Source organism: Macrosteles quadrilineatus, unplaced genomic scaffold (genome assembly GCF_028750875.1).
Source record: "Macrosteles quadrilineatus isolate MER2022 unplaced genomic scaffold, UCM_ALF_1.0 Scaffold_6__1_contigs__length_79288215, whole genome shotgun sequence".
Lineage (NCBI taxonomy): Eukaryota > Metazoa > Arthropoda > Insecta > Hemiptera > Cicadellidae > Macrosteles > Macrosteles quadrilineatus.
This window is the reverse complement of record NW_026542599.1, coordinates 64,054,405-64,077,619: the sequence shown is the minus strand read 5'-3', so window position 1 is coordinate 64,077,619 and position 23,215 is coordinate 64,054,405. Positions and strand designations below refer to the sequence as shown.

General features: G+C 36.8%; 2 protein-coding genes across 2 annotated transcripts in view; both read right to left on the bottom strand.

Moving 5' to 3' along the window:
* The window catches only part of LOC128997578 (mucosa-associated lymphoid tissue lymphoma translocation protein 1-like), a 50,488-nt gene extending 40,317 nt beyond the window's left edge, over nucleotides 1–10,171 (bottom strand). Inside the window, exons 1-7 of the mRNA XM_054423217.1 lie at nucleotides 10,037–10,171; nucleotides 9,465–9,518; nucleotides 9,202–9,351; nucleotides 8,868–9,017; nucleotides 8,483–8,683; nucleotides 7,482–7,574; nucleotides 6,562–6,592 (exon numbers count right to left, since the gene is read on the bottom strand). Coding sequence (XP_054279192.1) covers nucleotides 6,562–6,592; nucleotides 7,482–7,574; nucleotides 8,483–8,683; nucleotides 8,868–9,017; nucleotides 9,202–9,351; nucleotides 9,465–9,518; nucleotides 10,037–10,171 — 814 coding nt within the window. The remainder of the gene's footprint in view (nucleotides 1–6,561; nucleotides 6,593–7,481; nucleotides 7,575–8,482; nucleotides 8,684–8,867; nucleotides 9,018–9,201; nucleotides 9,352–9,464; nucleotides 9,519–10,036) is intronic.
* A 679-nt stretch (nucleotides 10,172–10,850) lies between these two features.
* On the bottom strand, nucleotides 10,851–22,040 carry LOC128997577 (hemicentin-1-like). The gene is made up of 10 exons (XM_054423216.1): nucleotides 21,883–22,040; nucleotides 18,762–18,933; nucleotides 17,059–17,231; nucleotides 15,065–15,245; nucleotides 12,772–12,850; nucleotides 12,208–12,357; nucleotides 11,874–12,023; nucleotides 11,540–11,689; nucleotides 11,206–11,355; nucleotides 10,851–11,021 (listed from the first exon to the last, which is right to left on the bottom strand). Exons 2-10 carry the CDS (start codon nucleotides 18,872–18,874, stop codon nucleotides 10,851–10,853), a joined length of 1,317 nt encoding a protein of 438 aa, XP_054279191.1. The 5' UTR covers nucleotides 18,875–18,933; nucleotides 21,883–22,040.
* Nucleotides 22,041–23,215: the final 1,175 nt, after the last annotated feature.

Sequence of the window (23,215 nt, the reverse complement as noted above, 5' to 3'; positions counted from 1 at the left end):
TGGGCCCAATGTTTTTAAAAGCCATCTGTTTCGAATATGGGTAAGTTTAGTAGTGTTGTGTGTTGCCTTTGTGGATATTATGATTTAGTGTCCCGAAAAGGGCGGCAACAATGTGATCAAACTAAACAGCCGCACATTGGGGCTGTAAACTAGAAAGTGCCTCTTCCTAGAAATGACTAAAAAAAAAAAACAAGGAAACTCCTAGTCTTCAGAACCAGTCCCATCCCGTACTGGAACTCAAACGGCATAGGCGGGGTTTTTAGTTTTTTTTTTTTTTTTTTTTTTTTTTTTTTTGTAGTTGTTTTATGGACGATTTTATCATTCTAGTATTCTTATGACCTTACCATCTTGTCGCATTATAGTTTTGTTTTAGTTTATTTCGTAGAAAACCCCAAGTAAAATAAAGTTGTATATACAGTACAGTATAACAATTTGTAAACCAGTTTTACACAAATTCTGGAACTGTTCTAGTGTTATAGTGTGATTAGTCTCTATTCGTTATATTGTTTTATGTTAACTTTTTGGAGGGAGTTTTTTTAGAATAATCATAGAAAAACCAATCCAAAAATATATATATATAAATATGTATATGTATATTTATGTATAAATATATATATATCTATATATATATACATTTGAACGGATGGTGTTTTTGGTCTCTAGGGACCTCAAAACGAAAAAGTAAATCGGTCCTGGGTCCAGGTCTTACCATGAGTACTACGGTAATAGCTTATTCCCTATAGGGGAAATTCGCTAAAATGATATTAATTGCGTTAGTTGCCAAATATAGTTGATCATTCAATGAATAAAATATTTCCCATACTGTACGTAATCGGAGTTTTTATTAATATGTTAGTCTGGTATCTCTTCCTTTGAAAGAACCTTTAAATAGTATTAAAATAGTATTGGTGGGAGAAATTAATTGGTTGTGGGGTTACTGTTAAAACTGGAATTCCTTGACATGGGGGATGTCAGTTAATTGTCTCAGCCTTATCAATTTCATAAAGATGTCAATATAATCTCTCTACGGAATGTTAGGTGTAGTGGAATATACTTGAAGTGAAGTTAGCTTTTATTCTTGAACTGTTAGGGGTCTCCTCATTTATATGGGTGTGTGGCTTCATTGGCAACAAATAATGGAAATTACATAGAAATTTGGCATTTCCAAAAAGCAAAAAAATAAATTGGCTGTTACGTAATTTATTGACGTTTACATGCATTGTTAATCAACGTATCTTATAAAGGATGATGTGATCTAGTTTAAAAGGAATATGACCTTTCTGTTATGACAGTAGCTGCTTAAATAGTATTTACTAATTGGGCCATTTTTACAGCCAAAATGTCGTGTTATTTTCAATAATGTTACCAACCAGTGAGCCACGGTCCGTAATATAGGCCACTGCAAATAATTTGTTAAGACAGGTACCATTTTTAGGCAAGGTTTTTGTCTTTGGATGTTATTAGACACGGTAAGAGTACAATAAAATTCTTCTCTGTAGATGAATTATCTGTTGGAGAAATATTAGCCGAATTATAATGTCACAATGCGAGTTTGAGTATTTTGTAACTATATAGGTAAGTTACATAGATTTTTTAGGCTGCTGCTCAGTGCACTTTAATAATATACATTTTAGAGATAAATTAAATGGTTTTTGTTGCTGAGTAGCGCTAGTAAACATGCACAACCCTTTTCGTCTAATAACATTCAATGGCTCTCAAAGAGTTCAAGTTCTTATTTGTATACGTATCTATATTATGTTTTCACTAAGCTGAATGAATACGTAACCTCTCTGAAAAGTCTGTAGTATATTGCAGTTTTCCAGCTTAATGACTTTCTAAATCATGCACATATTTCTACATAAATATTGTAAAATGTTTATCCAGTTGCTGTAAACTACTATTAATTTAACAAAATATGGACACGGCTCGAATGGGTACCGTGCCCTTCTGCACTTGTAGTATTTAGAACCTAGTGTCCCTTAATTGTTAGTCCCTAGTATTAACCACAATTATGGTTCAATTCGATTCGTTACAAATCATTCAATTAAAATGCAATTAAAAACTACTTTCGGCCAGAAATTTGGTTGGAATGTGGAATATTTTAGCTATTGTATAAAATTATAGGTTAACTAGTGTACATATTGCTCGAAATCGAGCAATTGCAAAGAAGTACAGGAGTTACATATAAACAAATGACTTGTTAAAAAACTAATAACAGTCATAATTTCCGATGATTTTAAAAGAGTCAACTAAAAGATTATTAACTAATGGAAATACTCACAATTTACATAACAGTCCTATTCCAGTTTAAAGGGTTATTTTTTAACTATCAAACTGCCCATGGACGGGAAATGGTAAGCTTACAATTTAAGTCAACATAAAAAGTCTGTCAGCTTTTATAATGTACTGTACCTAAGTTATTTAGCCAATTTGTAGACAATAAGGTGTAGGCTACTTTAAACTCTACAGAACTCTCATGCTTCCATGGGGAGCAATTAATTATTTCATTTGTTTATAAATAACTCCTGTACTTCTTTGCAATTGCTCGATTTCGAGCAACAAGTACACTAGTTAATATTTAATTCCTGACAACAGCTGGAGTTTCAAAACAATGTTTGTTTCCCATGTTAATCTTATGGAGAAATACGAAACTTTAAAGGGTCCCAGGGCCTCACTCTCTAATTATTTACCTAAAAAGAAAGTTTCCTGCACAACTTCACGTTACGCTCTTTCCAATGACACCAAAAACATGTCAATCGGTTCAGTAGTTTCGGATGAGTAATTGTCACAAAAATCCTGCTTGCGTATTAAATAAGTAAATAGATATAGATAGATGTGACTGTGGACCCAATTTTGTACTAAACACACGCTGTTGTTTGATCTCGAGTAGCCGACCCAGTGTTAGCATCAAGAGGCCAAAAACTAGGAACGTAGCGCCAGCCACGTCCCTTTCACTTTCAGCAATTTTACAACCCTCGCCAACCCTACACATCCAAAGACAGAGAGAGAGAGAGAGAGAGAGGGAGAGAGACAGTAAAACAGCTGTCGAAGTCGATCGGGTCGACCTAGCCTCGGTCGTCAACTCGCTTTCTTTTTCTTCGCCTACAAGCGTTTGAATAGGGGCGCGGGAAAACTACTTGTGTGATGCGGCACGCGTAATACCGGAAAAGGCCTTCGGGTAGTTCTAGAGCGCCGCCAGAATTGGGTCGCTGGAGTCGCGTTTTAGTTGCCACTTTACTATTGAAGACTCTTAAGTGGAAAAGAGTTTATGACGAAATATACCCCCACCGCAACAAACCTGCAGACTAAGCAAATTTCTATTTGCCTGATTGGATTTACACTAAAATGACTTCTTGAAAATATCACAGTTATTCCATATTTAAATAGAATAAGTTTAACAAGTACTTAGGTTTGCTGCAACAGGGAGGGTAAAAGTGTGTTTTTTTGTGTAAAATAATAACATTTTATAAATAAATAAATGATTTTTTTCTAATTTGATGCAAATATTTTCATAAACAAGAAAACTACTACAGTTTACTTATTCCCTGGTGTGAGTGAGGGTATACATTCAACTCTAGAAAATACGCTGGTCAACGAACTACAAAGAGCCGCCGATGTCTAGAGTTTCCTTGGATGGGTGGCTGACCGACCGGTGGTCATAGGGTGACGACACAAAGGGGGTGGTAGGCGGGTATCCGTGTCGGCCAGTGAGTCAGTGTTACCGGTGTTACTTCAAAGATGAATTATTGCCCTCGGGGAATCCCGAGGTAGGCGCGGCGCCGCCAGCTCGACACTTGTTTCGGTCACTGGTCTTGGTTGATTGTTTCGTTTTCGTTTTACTATCTTTTGATACTTTTACATAAACGATATAGCCATGATATATTACTAATGAAAATTCAATAAGTACATTGCACACTAGGATAGTTCATGTAAACAGTTGTTACTTAAATAGTTTGGAACTCTGGCCACGTCTATATTCTTCATTAGAGTGAACTTAACTGCAGGCTATTCAATAGACTGTGAAAAAAAACTGTGAATGATTTTATGTACTTGGGGTTTGATATTTCTTTTATTATTATAGCAAAAACTACCAATCTTTGTCATCCGCGTCATAATTCTTGAGCTAACTACTTCTGCAATGATATACCTTACGTCACAAAACTGTATTAACCCTAGATCCAGTACCTCTGCTCCATAACATTGCCGTCCAGGAATCTTTGAACATATAGTTTGACAATAAGTGCATGGATAGTACAGCCGTTTCAACAAGGATTTATTTACTATATGTTCTTAAAACTGAAATTAATTAGAAAACTATTAAAATAAATTAAATTAATTAATTTGATGTGAATTTAGCTTTAGTTAACAACACTCATACAAGTTCATAAACATAAACCAAATATTTTTTTTTACTAGAAACGATTTGCAGGGTCGTCCAGATGAACTTGGAAATAGTACCATAGATAAAAGGAGTAGACATACTCTGTCATACATACATGTCTATACTTCTTTTTATCCTTATATTAGTTCATTAGAAAATCTGAATATACAGTAGTGCCGTGCATTTGAAGTACTTACTCAGAACACAGACTTACTTGAGGACAGTTACACAATAAAACGCAAAGATCTACGGAAGTAAAGACTACATTATTTAGTAAAAAAAAGAACAAGGATGCGTCAGTTAGGGCCAGTTAGACAATTGAAGTACACAGAATTGAATCACCATAGTATTGTCCATGCAACAACGTGAGAGGATAAAACATGTACTTCTTCAATTATAATTACATGTTTCTGTGTAAAACCGAAGACGTCTACAGACTTTACTAAGAAAAACTTCTCCCCGGTAACACAGGCAATGGGAATTCCTTCTAGACAAGGTTTTCAATAGGCCTACAACAAAATCATAAAACAAAAGATGTTTCTCAGGCTAAGTAGCACACTGTGCACTTCAGCAAATAAATAGTTTACCGAGATAACTATTGCTTACCAAGACAGCAGTGTCATTTAAGGAGAAATAGTACAAACTAATGTCACCAAAAGTCTAAATTCATTCTTTATTTTATTTTTTTAAGAGAGGGAAAAATAGACAACAAAGCAAATAACCGGTATTATCAATTTGTATTTATCTCTCAATTGAATAAATGTAACGGTAGTTACCTCACCACTGTTCACAATATTTGACCCTCCTATTACATAAATATGTTAGTTAATTTAATATACAAACTCGTGTACATGTTGCTCAAATTCGAGCAATTTCAAAGTATTACAGAATTTATTTCAAAACGAAAAAAAGTAATATTCAATGAGTTTAAAAGAGTTAACTCAAAGATCACCAGTGTGTAACTGCTGGAGATACTCACGATGTATATACAGTAATCAACATTTCCTGTAAATATTTTATCATATTTCATAAATTGGTATTGCATTTTAATGTTTCTACAAATGTTTCCTGACTTATAGCTGCATAAGGTTGTCCATGTTTATCTTATTTATTGATAAACCTATGCATGGCACCACCCTTGTCGCCAGCAGTAAGTTTACAAATTTCAGTAATTTTTTAATAAAGATAAACACTTTTTTGATCATATAAGGACTTCCTGTTGTCTGTAACAATTTTATTTGTTCAATCGGCGTATTTTTATTTATTTAGTTAAATAAAACATTTATTTCATTGAAGTAAACTAATATAGGCCTATTTATATTCACTGTACTGTGTATAACAAAATATCGATTGAGAAACAAACAATTAAACGTAATAAAAACATCACTAGTCCGCTGCATTGTGATAGCTGAAAATCGTCGGAATGAAAACCGCCGCTACAAGATACAGAAGTTGGTACGCCTGCAGGGCCCTCCACAGCTGCGCGCGCCGCTGGCACTGCCGCTCAAACACATCCCCACCTAAAAGACGAGCAAGTGGTAAGTCGGTCGGGAGGATTGACGACAAGTTGGTTTCTCGTGTATAATAATTTAGATTTACAGGCCGGTCAACTGGACTGACGATGAAATAACTTGTCGACGTACTGGTTTTCAGTAATTATCTATTTAATTAAAAAAGACGGTCTAGTGGCAAGACGACCAAGTATCTTGTCGGTCAACTGGTGGCCCCCCGTCCAAAGAGCCCTTTAACAAGAATACCTAATTAACAAATGAATTTAACTTTGAGTCTGGTTGCACTCCTGTGAAGTAAAACTATCATTTTCATTTTGAGCTGTGCTTACATGTTTTATTGTCGTTAAATGTCGTTTCTGACTTGTAGACAAACTCTTTAAAAATGTCCATCTAAAGACACATTAGTGTGAACTGAAGCATCGTAAAAATAAACACAGCAGGTATCCAAAACCTTAAGAGAGAATAGTATTTTTATATCAGTACACTTTATGAGTGAATGGAGACTAATTGACATTCTACACTGATACTATGACAAAATAAGAAAAGAGAGAGCTGGCAGATTTAAATAGGCATCACCTGTTTCCCTGTTTTTGATTAACAAGAAATATAGTTTTAACGATTACACACAACAAATGCTTTTCAATTTTATGTAAGATAAACAACTCTTACCTAAGTAGTCATCTGGAGGTCTTTCGAATACCTGTAGAAGGAAAAATAGAGATAAACTGTACGTTAAAACAAAATAACTCCTCGGGTTGTTTATAATAGCCTATCTTGACTGAGCTACAAACTCCACAAGATACGCCATGTTATACAAGACCTAAAAATATCTGTAAATTCAATTATTACCGATGCTTATTAATGATAGTCATCAAAGTGTTAATTTTATGTATTTAAAAAAACTAGTGGTCGTCCTGTGGTCGAAACTCGACCAAAAATAATTAATGTACAGACTTCTCTATTTTCTCCCTACACTGTAAATAAAAACATGTGATTGGAATTTCTTCCATTTGTTTTGATTTTCTGTTTACATTTTGTTGTTATTTCATCACCAGCATGGCAACCCATAAGATACATGTTATTTTTTTCAAATTTGTAAACTGATTTTTTTTGCTTATTTTTGAGCCTATTTTAATTTATAAAGGGATTCTGCACATCTACAGGAAAATATCTTTCCAACAGTATGTGTAGATCTCCCTGTGACGCACACGAGCTGAGAAAAAAGGTTTTAAAGAAACATGCTTGCCTATTAATATATAGGTTGCCTAACTTTTAGAATGACTTGTAGGTCTGACAAGCATTCTACCCTGGCCAATTTGATAAAACTAATCGTTGTGCACTTCTTTATTATTTAGGGGAGGGGGGGGGGAATGATCAAGCAATGTGCGTTTGATAATTTAATGAAAGATTTTAATACACAATTCCTACAGTCTTTGAGTGCCTGATTAGAATGTATAAACACATATTTCATTGTGATATGGAGGAAATAATGGAATATATAACTCAAAGGCCCAATGGAAAATTAGGGAAAACTGATTACTCCTTGAAATAAACTAATTATAAAATTACAAATAATTTAAACTACTTACAGAGAGTCTGCATGTACTGGAGAAGATTTCCCCAGCTTCATTATAAACTCTACAACAGTAAAGACCTTCATCATATAGTCCTGCATTCTTCACCTAAACAAAAATGTTGAAAGAATAACAATTATATTGCTAAGAAAAAAGTTATAATTTTGTTACATCTCTTTCTATTGAAGTTTAGACGAGTTTTGGGTTTCATCATTAAGTTTGTTAAGCAGTGTTGCCAAAAGAATGTTTGAAGTTAGTGTGAGTATTTTAATTTACCGTACTTACATTTTTGGCAAATATCCCATATGCCAAAACTGCGGCCAATCACCCCGCACCTGTTTTGCGCATGCCAAAGTCAAAGTTTCCTCCCTTGCCACACGGGTTACAAAACTTAGTAAGCTGTTACCATTGGTCTCATGGTAAGACTTGGACCCAGAACCGACTTGCTTTTTTGTTTTTAGGTCTCCAGAGGCCAAAAACACCATACGTTCAGATTCATATATCAGGAATATGAATCTAGTGTGTGATCTATTTCTACACCATTTTGTAGAGCTTGAAAATGGAATAATTTAGTATGTCGTAGCATTGTTATGTGCCTAATAGTTAAGGGAAAAAATGAAAAAAGTGCAAATTAGAGTTCCTAAGTTATTTTTTTATTTTTAAGAATTAGTAAACTGTTGTAGTTTTCTCACTTATGAATTTATTTGACCGAATTTGGAAATATAAGTTATTCCATACTAAACTATTAACATTTCACCAAAAACACATTATTACCTTCCATGTGTCAGCAAACCTAAGTAGTACTCATTAAACATAATGTTATTTAAATGAGGACTAAATCTGACACAATGTTTAACTAAATTATTTCCATACAAGTATTTTTTTTTTTTAATTTAAAGGCAGAAAAACACAAAATTAGACATCTATTGTGCTACTTTTGTTGCATCTATTTTTAAGCATATTATTCTTGTATACAACAATTCTTAGATATATAGCATAAATATTAATTAGAATACCTCAATCAAGTTGGACGACTCATTGAGAACAATGTTAGGCATTGCACAGTCATCATCAGAGCTGCGGAACCACTCATAGTGAGGTGCTGGGTAACCTTCTGCTTGGACTGTCAATACCAGAGTCTGCCTACTAGGTACAGACCTGACACGAGGTAGGTCTACCAACAACACAGGGTGAACTGCCATCAGGTCTACCACTACCTGCAAACAATCACTACATGATCAGAGCTGCGGAACCACTCATAGTGAGGTGCTGGGTAACCTTCTGCTTGGACTGTCAATACCAGAGTCTGCCTACTAGGTACAGACCTGACACGAGGTAGGTCTACCAACAACACAGGGTGAACTGCCATCAGGTCTACCACTACCTGCAAACAATCACTACATGATCAGAGCTGCGGAACCACTCATAGTGAGGTGCTGGGTAACCTTCTGCTTGGACTGTCAATACCAGAGTCTGCCTACTAGGTACAGACCTGACACGAGGTAGGTCTACCAACAACACAGGGTGAACTGCCATCAGGTCTACCACTACCTGCAAACAATCACTACATGATCAGAGCTGCGGAACCACTCATAGTGAGGTGCTGGGTAACCTTCTGCTTGGACTGTCAATACTAGAGTCTGCCTACTAGGTACAGACCTGACCCGGGGTAGGTCTACCAACAACACAGGGTGAACTGCCATCAGGTCTACCACTACCTGCAAACAATCACTACATGATCAGAGCTGTTGAACCACTCAAAGTGAGGTGCCGGGTAACCTTCTGCTTGGACTGTCAATACTAGAGTCTGCCTACTAGGTACAGACCTGACACGAGGTAGGTCTACCAACAACACAGGACGAACTGCCATCAGGTCTACCACTACCTGCAAACAATCAATTCATGATCAGAGCTGTGGAACCACTCATAGTGAGGTGCTGGGTAACCTTCTGCTTGGACTGTCAATACTAGAGTCTGCCTACTAGGTACAGACCTGACCCGGGGTAGGTCTACCAACAACACAGGACGAACTGCCATCAGGTCTACCACTACCTGCAAACAATCACTACATGATCAGAGCTGCGGAACCACTCAAAGTGAGGTGCTGGGTAACCTTCTGATTGGACTGTCAATACTAGAGTCTGCCTACTAGGTACAGACCTGACACGAGGTAGGTCTACCAACAACACAGGGTGAACCGCCATCAGGTCTACCACTACTTGCAAACAATCACTACATGATCAGAGCTGTGGAACCACTCAAAGTGAGGTGCTGGGTAACCTTCTGATTGGACTGTCAATACCAGAGTCTGCCTACTAGGTACAGACCTGACACGAGGTAGGTCTACCAACAACACAGGGTGAACCGCCATCAGGTCTACCACTACTTGCAAACAATCACTACATGATCAGAGCTGTGGAACCACTCAAAGTGAGGTGCTGGGTAACCTTCTGATTGGACTGTCAATACCAGAGTCTGCCTACTAGGTACAGACCTGACACGAGGTAGGTCTACCAACAACACAGGGTGAACCGCCATCAGGTCTACCACTACTTGCAAACAATCACTACATGATCAGAGCTGCGGAACCACTCAAAGTGAGGTGCTGGGTAACCTTCTGATTGGACTGTCAATACTAGAGTCTGCCTACTAGGTACAGACCTGACAAGAGGTAGGTCTACCAACAACACAGGGTGAACCGCCATCAGGTCTACCACTACTTGCAAACAATCACTACATGATCAGAGCTGTGGAACCACTCAAAGTGAGGTGCTGGGTAACCTTCTGATTGGACTGTCAATACCAGAGTCTGCCTACTAGGTACAGACCTGACACGAGGTAGGTCTACCAACAACACAGGGTGAACCGCCATCAGGTCTACCACTACCTGCAAACAATCACTACATGATCAGAGCTGTTGAACCACTCAAAGTGAGGTGCTGGGTAACCTTCTGATTGGACTGTCAATACCAGAGTCTGCCTACTAGGTACAGACCTGACACGAGGTAGGTCTACCAACAACACAGGGTGAACCGCCATCAGGTCTACCACTACTTGCAAACAATCACTACATGATCAGAGCTGCGGAACCACTCAAAGTGAGGTGCTGGGTAACCTTCTGATTGGACTGTCAATACCAGAGTCTGCCTACTAGGTACAGACCTGACACGAGGTAGGTCTACCAACAACACAGGGTGAACCGCCATCAGGTCTACCACTACTTGCAAACAATCACTACATGATCAGAGCTGCGGAACCACTCAAAGTGAGGTGCTGGGTAACCTTCTGATTGGACTGTCAATACCAGAGTCTGCCTACTAGGTACAGACCTGACACGAGGTAGGTCTACCAACAACACAGGGTGAACCGCCATCAGGTCTACCACTACTTGCAAACAATCACTACATGATCAGAGCTGCGGAACCACTCAAAGTGAGGTGCTGGGTAACCTTCTGATTGGACTGTCAATACTAGAGTCTGCCTACTAGGTACAGACCTGACCCGGGGTAGGTCTACCAACAACACAGGGTGAACCGCCATCAGGTCTAACACTACCTGCAAACAATCACTACATGATCAGAGCTGCGGAACCACTCAAAGTGAGGTGCTGGGTAACCTTCTGCTTGGACTGTCAATACTAGAGTCTGCCTACTAGGTACAGACCTGACACGAGGTAGGTCTACCAACAACACAGGGTGAACCGCCATCAGGTCTACCACTACTTGCAAACAATCACTACATGATCAGAGCTGTGGAACCACTCAAAGTGAGGTGCCGGGTAACCTTCTGCTTGGACTGTCAATACTAGAGTCTGCCTACTAGGTACAGACCTGACACGAGGTAGGTCTACCAACAACACAGGGTGAACCGCCATCAGGTCTACCACTACCTGCAAACCATCACTACATGATCAGAGCTGCGGAACCACTCAAAGTGAGGTGCCGGGTAACCTTCTGCTTGGACTGTCAATACTAGAGTCTGCCTACTAGGTACAGACCTGACACGAGGTAGGTCTACCAACAACACAGGGTGAACCGCCATCAGGTCTACCACTACTTGCAAACAATCACTACATGATCAGAGCTGTGGAACCACTCAAAGTGAGGTGTTGGGTAACCTTCTGCTTGGACTGTCAATACCAGAGTCTGCCTACTAGGTACAGACCTGACACGAGGTAGGTCTACCAACAACACAGGGTGAACCGCCATCAGGTCTACCACTACCTGCAAACAATCAATTCATGATCAGAGCTGTGGAACCACTCATAGTGAGGTGCTGGGTAACCTTCTGCTTGGACTGTCAATACTAGAGTCTGCCTACTAGGTACAGTCCTGACACGAGGTAGGTCTACCAACAACACAGGACGAACTGCCATCAGGTCTACTACTACCTGCAAACAATCACTACATGATTAGAGCTGTGGAACCACTCATAGTGAGGTGCTGGGTAACCTTCTGCTTGGACTGTCAATACTAGAGTCTGCCTACTAGGTACAGACCTGACCCGGGGTAGGTCTACCAACAACACAGGGTGAACCGCCATCAGGTCTACCACTACCTGCAAACAATCACTACATGATCAGAGCTGCGGAACCACTCAAAGTGAGGTGCTGGGTAACCTTCTGATTGGACTGTCAATACCAGAGTCTGCCTACTAGGTACAGACCTGACACGAGGTAGGTCTACCAACAACACAGGGTGAACCGCCATCAGGTCTACCACTACCTGCAAACAATCACTACATGATCAGAGCTGCGGAACCACTCAAAGTGAGGTGCTGGGTAACCTTCTGATTGGACTGTCAATACCAGAGTCTGCCTACTAGGTACAGACCTGACACGAGGTAGGTCTACCAACAACACAGGGTGAACTGCCATCAGGTCTACCACTACCTGCAAACAATCACTACATGATAACCAGTTAATATAACAATTATGCCAAAAATTTGAAAAAAAGCTTAATTAATTTTAACAGGATTTTTATCTTATTTGTTGTTTTGTATAATAGTAACTTTTACTTGATGTCAGTAGTAATAATTTTTGAGTTGTGTAAATTTATTAGTTATAGTATTTTTTTATTTTATTTTGATTATGACAACACTCCTATCCTTGTACGTTGTACTTTTTAAGATGTTTATGAGTGAATAAAGAATTTGAATTTAAATTTGAAAAGCACGACTTATTTTAGACGTCAAATACATTTTGATTGTTTAGAGAATAGAATGGAATATGCCTAACATGCATACATTTGGGTCAGACAAATCTTAGGCTGTTGCTGATTCCACAACAACAACAGTATCAACTAACCTCAGAGGAATGTGTTTCATTGATGTGTCCTCTGATTTCCTGGCGTAAAAGGCACCAGTAAACGCCAACATTTTCCTCCCTGAAACACAAAAGTTAAACTCAAACGACACAAACGCAAGCCAAATTCAAAGTTAAATAAAGTGTCCAATTTCTATTTACTAAAAATACTATTTTTATAAGGCTACTAAAACCTACATATCTTGAATAGGTTCATGCTGAATTTTGAGTAACTGTATATTTTTCAATACAAAAAAGTACTTTACTTATACTTTACTTTTTTTATACTTTTCTTTGAAATGGCGACCATACAAAGTAGGTATTTTAAGCCAAGTATGAATGGAGATGATTGTATGATGAGTGGCGCAAAGTAATAGGCCTTCCAAAAAGACCATTCAATAGAAAATAAAAAAGGCATATACAAATAGATGTATTCTCTATGAAATAAACAATGAATTGGCAACACCAATAGTATGATTTCAGGACACAATTCCAGTCATCATAATAACCCAACATCAATAGTGGCAAAACAACTAAACCAAAATCAGGGTGTTCACATTCTGGATATTTAGGGATAGTCATGGAAAAAATTCTGGTCATTAAAAGTCATGGAAATAGGCAAAAAGTCATGGAAATCCCCAATGGTGGAAGGATTTGAGGGGACCTTTCAATGCTCTAGTCGGCTGTAACCCTGACTATTGTAGCATTTTTCAGGATTTTTCGTAAAAGTAAAGCAACTAAATTTGTTACAGAGGTTTTAGTTTATGAGTATTGAGTTTCTATTAGTTCATTGTTGTACCTATTGTACTCCTTTGTTATCTGTTAATACATATTTCAGTATTTTCTGTGAAATAACTTATCCAGGCAGTATTATTCATGTGTGTATGTTATATTATAACTTTCGAGTAAAGCTTGTTAGTCATGGAAATCAATGATAAATGGTCATGGAAAGTCATAGAAATTAATGACAAATGCTCGGTGGACATCCTGAAAATTCATCTCACAAAATAACATTTGCTCAACGTCTTGCTGTCCCAAACCACGCCTACTCACAATAGTACTAGTAGATAGCTACTAGATTTAAAAACACATCAATAGCAATAGACCAGACTGTAACAATTTTTGTGTACCACTTTAGCCCATTCATAAATAATTGAGACTGATCACCTCAATTACGGATTAACCAGTTGAAGTAGCGCGCCTTCAATGGATGATGGGGATGAAGAAAAGAAATCTGCTCTTCTGACAAAGACTAAGGGGTTGTTGGATTCTTTTTCAACCAAAGATGCTGAGCCAAAATCTAAACTTGAGAATCCACCTGATAACTTAAATATTCCAGGATTATCTCAGTCAAATATAGAGATCAAAAAGACTTTGAATGAACCACTTCAATCTTCTGAGGATTTTTATGCTCCCGCACCTGTCAACACTTCTACAGACCACCCTAAGCCGGAACAGGCCAGCAGTAATCCAATATTCAATACTTTTTTGTTGAATCTGAATTTGTTGTCGAAAACATTACGAATAATACAGAGTTCCGTTGTGTCTCCCGTGCAATCTGTGTCGGTTTGTTGTTCTATTAAATGTGGTCGGCCTACCTAAATGTTTTTTAAAAGTTAAATTTGTGAAGTTTATGTGTCGACATGACCCCAGAATAATTAAAAGACTGAAGATGAACAAAAAGTATTCACTGTGAATAGCTTAAAAAAGTACTAATTTTTACACTTATAAACTTGTCTTAAACTCAAAACATTAAATGGAAACAAACTGTAAATGATATTAAAAAACAAGATTAGGTAGAATTGGGAATGAAGAGTTGAGAATAGGAATGGCTGAAGAAAGTTTGAGAGAACTAGTAGAGAAAGTGAGATTAAGATGGTTCGGCCACTTAAAAAGAATGGAAAATTATAAAATCCCCGAAAATGAGTGAACTCCACACGCACGGAAGAAGACCAAGAGGAAGACCTAGAAGAAGGTGGATAGATGAGGTGAGAGGAGATGTGGAAGCAAGAGGAGTGCAGTGGCATTAAGTGGAGGAAGAGGAATTGTGGAGAGGCCTAGAAAACACCCAGACCCGGAGATAACAGGAATGGGAGAGGACATGTATGTATGTTTGTACTCGAAACCACAATTTTTAAATGTATTAAATTTAAAGCACAAATGTGTTTTGCCTACAGCTTGTTCTGAATATTTAGTTTGGGCTGAATAAAGAGCTCACACATTACATTGCAAAATACCCACATCCCGGAGTAAGCATATATATCTGGATTTCCTTTTAACTATAACATCTATGTACCTGAAGGGAGATATGGTGAGCGTGTTGTTGCTCTGGCCAGGTAACACATTGTTATGGTAGTACCACTGATACGTTGGTCGAGGTATCCCAGAAGCCACACAAGTCAGCTCTAACACACTGCCACTCTCCACTCTCACTATGTCCTCTCCTCCCCCCGGCTGTACTTGGATAATCATAGGCTCTGGAAACATTCATATTAATGAAAAATAATAGCCGCGCTCAGCAATTTGAGGCAGTAGTGTTAGTCGAATATCCTTACTTAACGTAAACAGGACCATATTTCCCTACTGACGATTGCAAAACTGTTCAAACAGTTTATAGTATAACAGTTAGTATTTTTTTTTTAATCAACAATTTTGAACATAACCTGATTTTGACTCGACTAAAGGGCATCCAACAATAAGATTAAAATAACAAATTAATTTAATATTTTTTTTACTTTGGTGGGTTCTGAATTGCCCAACTCAAACAATTCAGGCGGAGCTTCAGTTGTAAAAGACACCGGCTACTCACTCAACACTAACTTTACATTCAAACACTGTAGGTTACATCCAGGGGCTTTGATAGTATCTTGGCCTTGGTTCTCAAAGAAAACATCCATTCTCTGTGAGCTCCCTTCCTGTACATTGTTAATCTTAACACAATGTATCTGTACGTTCTGTTCTTAATCAAGCCGCATTGGTAAGCCGCAAGTAATTGGTTGACTGATTGATTGATAACTTGACATTTTTGGTAACTGGTTTTTTTTTCAGATGAACTGAATTTGGCCAAAATACTTCCATTGCACAAGTCCAATGGTTTTACAGACATGAGTAACTATCGTCTGATATATTTGTTAAGTGTAATTGCTAAAATATTAGAGAACATTTTTAAAGACCAACTTGTTGTCTATATCCACCAGTGCAAAATGTTAAGTGAAAATCAATATGGGTTTGGGAGTGACAATAATATATCTAATTATCGATAATTTGATATTTATTATCGATAAACATCTATATTGGGAGGGCCATGAAATGTTCTGACATACGTCCAGAATATGCAGTTTAGAGACTCTAAGAGTTTTTATTTCTCATTATAATTCATTCACATACAGAAATGCTCTATATGGAGCAACAGCAAAAACTAATTTAGATGAAGCATTGAGTAGTGTACTCATTAAGCAGAAAAAAACTATCAGGGTAATGAAATATCTTAAAAGAAAAGAGCCAGTCAATAGCACCTTTCGTGAATTTGAGAGTAATCTTTGTACTCCTGTCATCTAAAAATATAAAGGCTGGTCAAGGGAGAAAATAGATACAGATTGGCAAAAACCGAAAATTCACACAAATTAAATTGTATTAAGTTTTTTAGTAAGCTTCCTGAAGAAGCAAAATTAGTTTCTTACAGTATTTTTAAAAATAAACTGTATGACTGGATGGTTAAAATCCTTTTTACAAAATTGATGATTATAAAGTTGTAAAATAAATATTAGATTTTGAAGAGTAAGTTAAAATAAAGCTTTTGTTTTTATTTGAGTTAATTATTACAATTTTATATATATTACTGTAAACACGGAATCACTTTGTAAATATGTTAACAAAAAATTATGTGTCCTATTTCATTTATAAAGATCAATGGAAATAAATATGTCTTATTCTTATTTTTACTCACTGAAGTATCAGATTTGTGGGGCTATCTCTAGTGTGAGCCGCCGGAATTTAAAATACGGCCTGAATGTAAACCACCAATGTTTCTATAAAAAATATTTTGATTATGGAATATTAAAATTTTACAAGAAAACTGTTTTAAGCTTTACTCATACTATAAAGAGTGGGTAATCTACCAAGAGCAACCACCATCAACTAAGGTATTTATATTCTGACAATCGCCACAGGTACATAAAAAAGGATCATTTAGTCATTCCCCATTTCAACCTTCGTTAGTTAGATCCACCTACTTCAGTATGAAACGTTACTTATAGATCTAAATGGGAAATTAAAAATGTAATGATATACCTGCGTGAGTTAGTAGGGACAACTCTTCTAACATATCAAATTCTCGCAGCATGGCACAAAACTCATTGTACGAACATTCCCTATCAAACAGCTCCTCGAGAAGCCATTGGGCCGCACTAATTCCCCTTCTCTCCAGCTCTCTTGCTCTATTGACGTTAAGGAACACTGGGATTCTAAAATATTTATACAAATTAGGCATACTTTAAGCTTTTTATGACAAAATCTAAAGTCAAGTCAAATCATCTTTATTTTGTACAGAAAATCTGTAGGTTATAATAGCCTCACAAAAATATAATAAAACTAAATTCTAAAACTATGAAAACTAAAATGCAACAACAAAATTCAAAGGGCAAAATAAGAAATCTTTTATAGAGTAGGGAGCTCGTTCTAGAAGTAGTCCTATAAGTTTCACCGCTCTCCCAAATTTTTCGCTGACTTGCTCCACTTTAAGGGGTTCAGGTAGCCCATTGAAGAACCTGATACGGTACCGTACTGTTGTAAAAGAGGTGTCTTTCAAAGAATATTGGCCTGTGCCTAGGTAGCTTAATATTGTTTTTGTGTCTGAGAGCGTATATACTGTGCATTGGATGGTACTGCGGTTGATAAAGATAATTTATTTTTTCAAACGACAGACAACTCATTATGTATATGGATGGAAATGTAAGAATATTATATTCCTTGAAAAGAGGATTGTAAGAAGTACAACCAGATATTCTAAATGCTGCTCTTAGAGCATTTTTTTGGAGACAGAAGACAAACTTTAATTGAACACTCACAAAGCTCCAGACTGCCATTAAATACGACAAGAATGGATAAATCGCTCCATAATAGGCACTCAAGGTACACCTGAAAGACCTCTTTTCACGAAAATTCCTGAGCTAAGGGCAGGCGCGCACTATCCCGACCACGACCACGACCAAAAGCCCGACCGATCGTTGTCATTCACCATGCGACCAGAGCACGACCCGACCAAGGCAACAATGTTTTACAAACTTCAGTGTCAAGATGATTGTTGAATAAGTAGTTGCTGGGGTGCATTTGTATTGTAGGTACGTTAAGCGGAAGAAGAAACTATACTGGGTACATCCAATGTTAACTGCCAGGTCTACAAAAGGGCATTTTGCAACATTTTATAAAGTGCTACGTCAATTTGAAGACAGGTTTCAAAAGTGTCAAAATCCTGCGACATTTTACCAAATGAGTCACTTCACAGACCGGCGCAAAAAACCGTGCTCGCCGTTTGATTGATCTAGGAATACTTCTGGGGGTTGAGTGGTGTATTGGTCGGGTCGGAGGCAAGTCGGGGGTAGTGCGCGTCGTCCCATTACATTGTGTGCTATTTCTGGCTGCAACGACCAGCGGGTCGGGCCCGACCAAACTGGAAAATTTTGGTCGTGCGACCAGGGTCCGACCAGTCGACCATTGTCCCATTTATTCCTATTATAAAACTGGTCGTATCCGACCAGTCGGAGTCGTGGTCGTGGTCGTGGTCGGGATAGTGCGCGCCGGCCCTAAGTCTTCTGGATATGAGCTCTATATGGTCATAAGAGTTGAGCAGCCTATCTAAACCCAAACTAAGAAACTTTGCAGTGCTGCTTAGGTTTTTATATTCTAAACTATAATACCTACTATTAGAAACATAAATTTGTTTAACAGAAAACACAAATGAAAACAAATCTTGAGGAAAAATGACTAAGGCCTACCTGTAAGTTCTTAGTTTTTCAACGATGTTCAGCCAACGATCATTGTTGTTTAAATCATTCACTAACATTCGGTGAACTGTTGGATTTAGAGCATTTTCAAGTAGCAGTTCCATTGTTATTAATCGCTTTTAATTCTTCTAAAAAAAGACTTTTTTAAGCTACTCACTTCATCCTAAAACAGAAGAAGACAATTTAAACAAATGTAGCCTAAAAGTTAGTAAAATGTTTAAGAATGTTAAGAATAGTTAACCTCTTATTACCTCCTTCTCGATCTTTTGTCATAAAAAAATAAAAAAACAACAATGTTATGAAAAGAAATGTTTAGAGACCAAGGGTACACTTCCATATCTGTTGGCATAAACAACCTAATGAGTAATATTGATTATTTGATTTTATATCGTTTGGTTAGTTAGGTTATGTTAACCTTACCTAAATCGATATATAGATTGATATTTTCATTCGGTTGTTTGTGCCAACAGATATGGAAGTGTACCAAATTTATATGGTTTTATTCAACTTAAAAATCTGCTACATTTTATATGAGAGAATTAACACAAAAGTGAAAACATTACATACATAGACAAAAACAATCTTAAATAAAACAGCTGATGAAATATTTGACAGTACAATAGAAATCACATGACATAACATTCCCCCATCTTTTTTTAAAATGTAATCTCTTAGATAGGTGGGATGCCTTCTGACTCTAGTGGAACGGCGCATGTTTGTTTCAAATTCAAATTCAAAACTTCTTTATTTGTTTTATGTACAGTAATACAATAAATAGTGTCACAGTTCCTTAATCTAACATTGCATTGAATTATTCAGTCATACAGCATCAGCATTCACACTGATTAAATTGTACAACTCTTCAAGAGAGTAAAAAGCATTTCTGATTAAAAAACTTTTGAGTTCGCTTTTGAACTTGTTTTGATTTTCTATGTTCAATATTTCTTTTGGGATATGTTTTAAGAATACAGAACCGGCATAGGATGGTTTCTTTTTATATAGCTCAGAATTGTGAAAAGGTAAGACTATGTTTTTTTTATTTCTGGTATTGTATTTATGTATGTCTTCATGTGTTGTAAAATTGGCTTTATTTTTCCTGACATGCATAATACACTCAAGGATATACAAACTATAGACGGTTAATATATTTTGTTTAATAAAATGCTCCCTTACAGATTCATCAAACTCGAGATTTAACATGGCTCTTATAGCTCTTTTTTGACTAATTAAAATTTCACAAAGGTTTTGTTTGGTTGTACCTCCATAGACACAAACTCCATAAGATATATGGGATTGCACGTGGGCATGAAAAACATTTTTTAGAACTTTTGAATTACAAAGATAATACAATCGTTTTAAGGCATAAATTCCTGAGTTTATTTTTGCTAAAAGATGGTCTATATGCAGGTCCCAACTAAGATGGTTATCGATATAAACTCCCAAAAATTTTGATTTATCTACCCTTTCTATTATATTATTATCAATAAAAATGTTAAAATCATTCTTGTTTCGGTTTTGTTTTGTAGTGAAATGAATGTAGTTAGTCTTCTGCGAGTTTAATATTAGATTATTGGATGAAAAAAAATCCTGAAGTTTACCTAATTCTATGAATGAATTGATTTCCATTTCCAAGCCAGTCTTTGCGGACATAATAAGATTAGAGTCGTCTGCATCTAGTATTAGTTGATTTTTTATGTCCTTAAGTTTACTTAGATAGTTTGGCATATCCCTGATGTAACTAATAAATAATAAAGGTCCAAGTATTGACCCTTGTGGTACCCCGTGTTTGATTGGTTGCAAAATTGATTGATATTTTATCACTTGATTTCCTTCTGTTTTTGATATTTCTACATATTGACTCCTATTTTGAAGGTAACTTTCAAACCAATTTAAATATGAGTTTTTGACGCCTATACTACTTAATTTTTCAACAATTTTGGTATGGGATATGCTGTCAAAGGCTTTAGATAAATCCATAAAAATTCCAGTTAGGTACTATGTTTTTCTCATCCATTGATTCAATTACTGACTCAATGAAAGTAATTAGAGCGGTATTGACAGATTTGTCCTGTCTAAAACCATGTTGTTCTGGGCAAAAGAGATTATTATCATTCAAATGTTTTACCAATCTTAAATACATGGCTTTTTCAAAAATTTTTGATGTCGAAGGTAAAATAGAAATAGGACGATAATTTTGAATTTCTGTGTCATCTCCCTTTTTCAAGACTGGTACCACTTTTGAAATTTTGAGTTGCTCTGGAAAAATTCCTGAAATGTACGAAGCGTTGACTAAATGAACTAATGGCTTGATGAGTGGATCCCTAACAAATTTTATTACTTTAACTGGTACCCCATCATAGCCACTAGACCACTTATTTCAATTTCAATTTCAATTTCAGATTAAATAGAATTCCCAACTTCAGGTTGAAGCAGGTTAGATTCACGTCTCAGGTCTTGTAGAACAGGATCTAGTTCTTGACTGGGATTTTCCGAAGTCACAGGCTGCATCCTCTTGTTGGAAAGCTTCAGCAAATTTGTCGCACCAATACCAGAGCCTCTCTACCATCATTATATTTTACTTGATTCGAGCGTAGTCTGGATTAGTCTCTATCAGCTGAGCTTGTTCCACTAAAGGTTAGCATAACCATAGACAAAAATAATATAGACTGTCAGCCGTGCTGTGGTTACCATATGTTCTGGCGCACACCGCTGGTAGCACAGTGTAGTTACGTAGTGTGTAGTCTGTAACTACATAGCGCTCCCAGTGGTGTGCGCCAGAACCTATGGTAACCGCAGCACAGCTGATGGTCTATATTTAATTCTTTTTGTCTAAGGCATAACTTACTTATTAGGTACCAACCTTATATTACTTTAAGCTTTAAAACTGTTCCACAAAAACACTTGAACAGTAATATTTCAATTGGTAGGGCCAAGAATAACAGATAATAACTTAACTTAACCAAACTTTATTCTTAATTGAAACTGCATTTAAACTTATTCATTCCCTAGAAAATGTTGTGGCTGAGAAAATTGAATCATAAAAGCAGTAAATAAGTATTATACCAAAAACTGCAAATTCTACACAAACTATAACATAGGTGATAATATTTACCGGGTATATTTTTGATGAACAAGGCCTAGCCTAGTGAAAAATATTCAAAAACTTGACATAGGCCTAGGCCTAATTCATGTTTTCACATTTTTTTATCATTGAAAAATAACTTTTGGCCTAGAATTCCTTCTGCATCGTAAAAAGACACAATATTCTTTTATCATTTATGAGTCAGATTTCCTTATCCTGCAATCAAAAACAAAAAAAAGCAACCACAACACACACAACATACAAAACACTACACTTACACTTACACTTGCCAGCAGACGATGACGATGACAGACAGGGTAGACAACTTTAAATGAAATTGCAACTAAAACAGTTGTATACTATCATTGAGTTTACACCATAGATAAAACATGGTTTACACATACCAATTACTATGCTTATACAATTCAATTGAGCATATGTAATTTAATTAAAGTGCAGTGCGGTCAATTACACGAGACTTTTAACACCTAAATAGGAAAATATAAATTAGCATATATGTTTTATATATGACAGTACTTGAGTAGGCTAATATAAAAACGTTGCTAGTTTGTGGAACGTTAGGGAAATGTTACCATACAAATATTAAAGTATGCCGCGTTTTTATAATACGAATAAGAAATAAAGAATAAGAAAAAAACCGTGATCTCCGAGAATTGTAAGGATCCTGACATTGTGGCAAAAGTAAATAGTAGGAGACTATAAGATGGGCATGTCATGTGGAAAGAAGAGAAAAATTGCTTACTTAAAAGGGTCTCAAATTGACAACCACAAGGCACTCGACCGTTAGTTGCGATGGAGAGAAAAAGTACAGAGGGATCTACAACGAATGGATGCTTCCCTGGAGGCTGGACTCAGCGGCAGACCGGCAGCAGTGGAGACAGCTTGATGTTGACGGAGGCCAAAAAACTTCTTAGGTTTGAGTGGCCAAGTAAGGATTTTCCGTTTTAAGCCATTACAGTAGCACGTTTGGTAGAGTCGGAACTCGGAAACGATCGGCAAAGTTGGGGGCGATCGGTATGACATATATAGAGAGCGATCGAGCGATCAGGATCAGACAGCGGAAGCGATAAGTAGATTTTAGGAGCAATGGACAGACACGTGGCTGCTTTTCCTTCAATATAGTTCGGGAGTGTTTTATTATAATTTATTCTTTATTAGCCTATTAGTGCCATAGCCCTGTGTGGTGCACGCATATTTTGTTTGAGTTGATGATTGAAAGATTGATACAATTGAAATTATTTAATTAACAAGATGTAGATTGATGTAAAAGTGAGTAACTGTGTTGTTTAATACTTCATTGTACATTAATTATTAACAAATAAAATAATAACATCTGTCATAT

Coding starts and splice junctions, on each gene's coding strand:
- LOC128997577 (XM_054423216.1), bottom strand. CDS start 18,874: ATGGAACTGCTACTTGAAAATGCTCTAAATCCAACAGTTCACCGAATG. Junction 15,246..17,058: donor GTCCCTACTAACTCACGCAG/GTATATCATTAC, acceptor GAATGTTTCCAG/AGCCTATGATTATCCAAGTA. Junction 12,024..12,207: donor GGTTCCGCAGCTCTGATCAT/GTAGTGATTGTT, acceptor GATTGTTTGCAG/GTAGTGGTAGACCTGATGGC.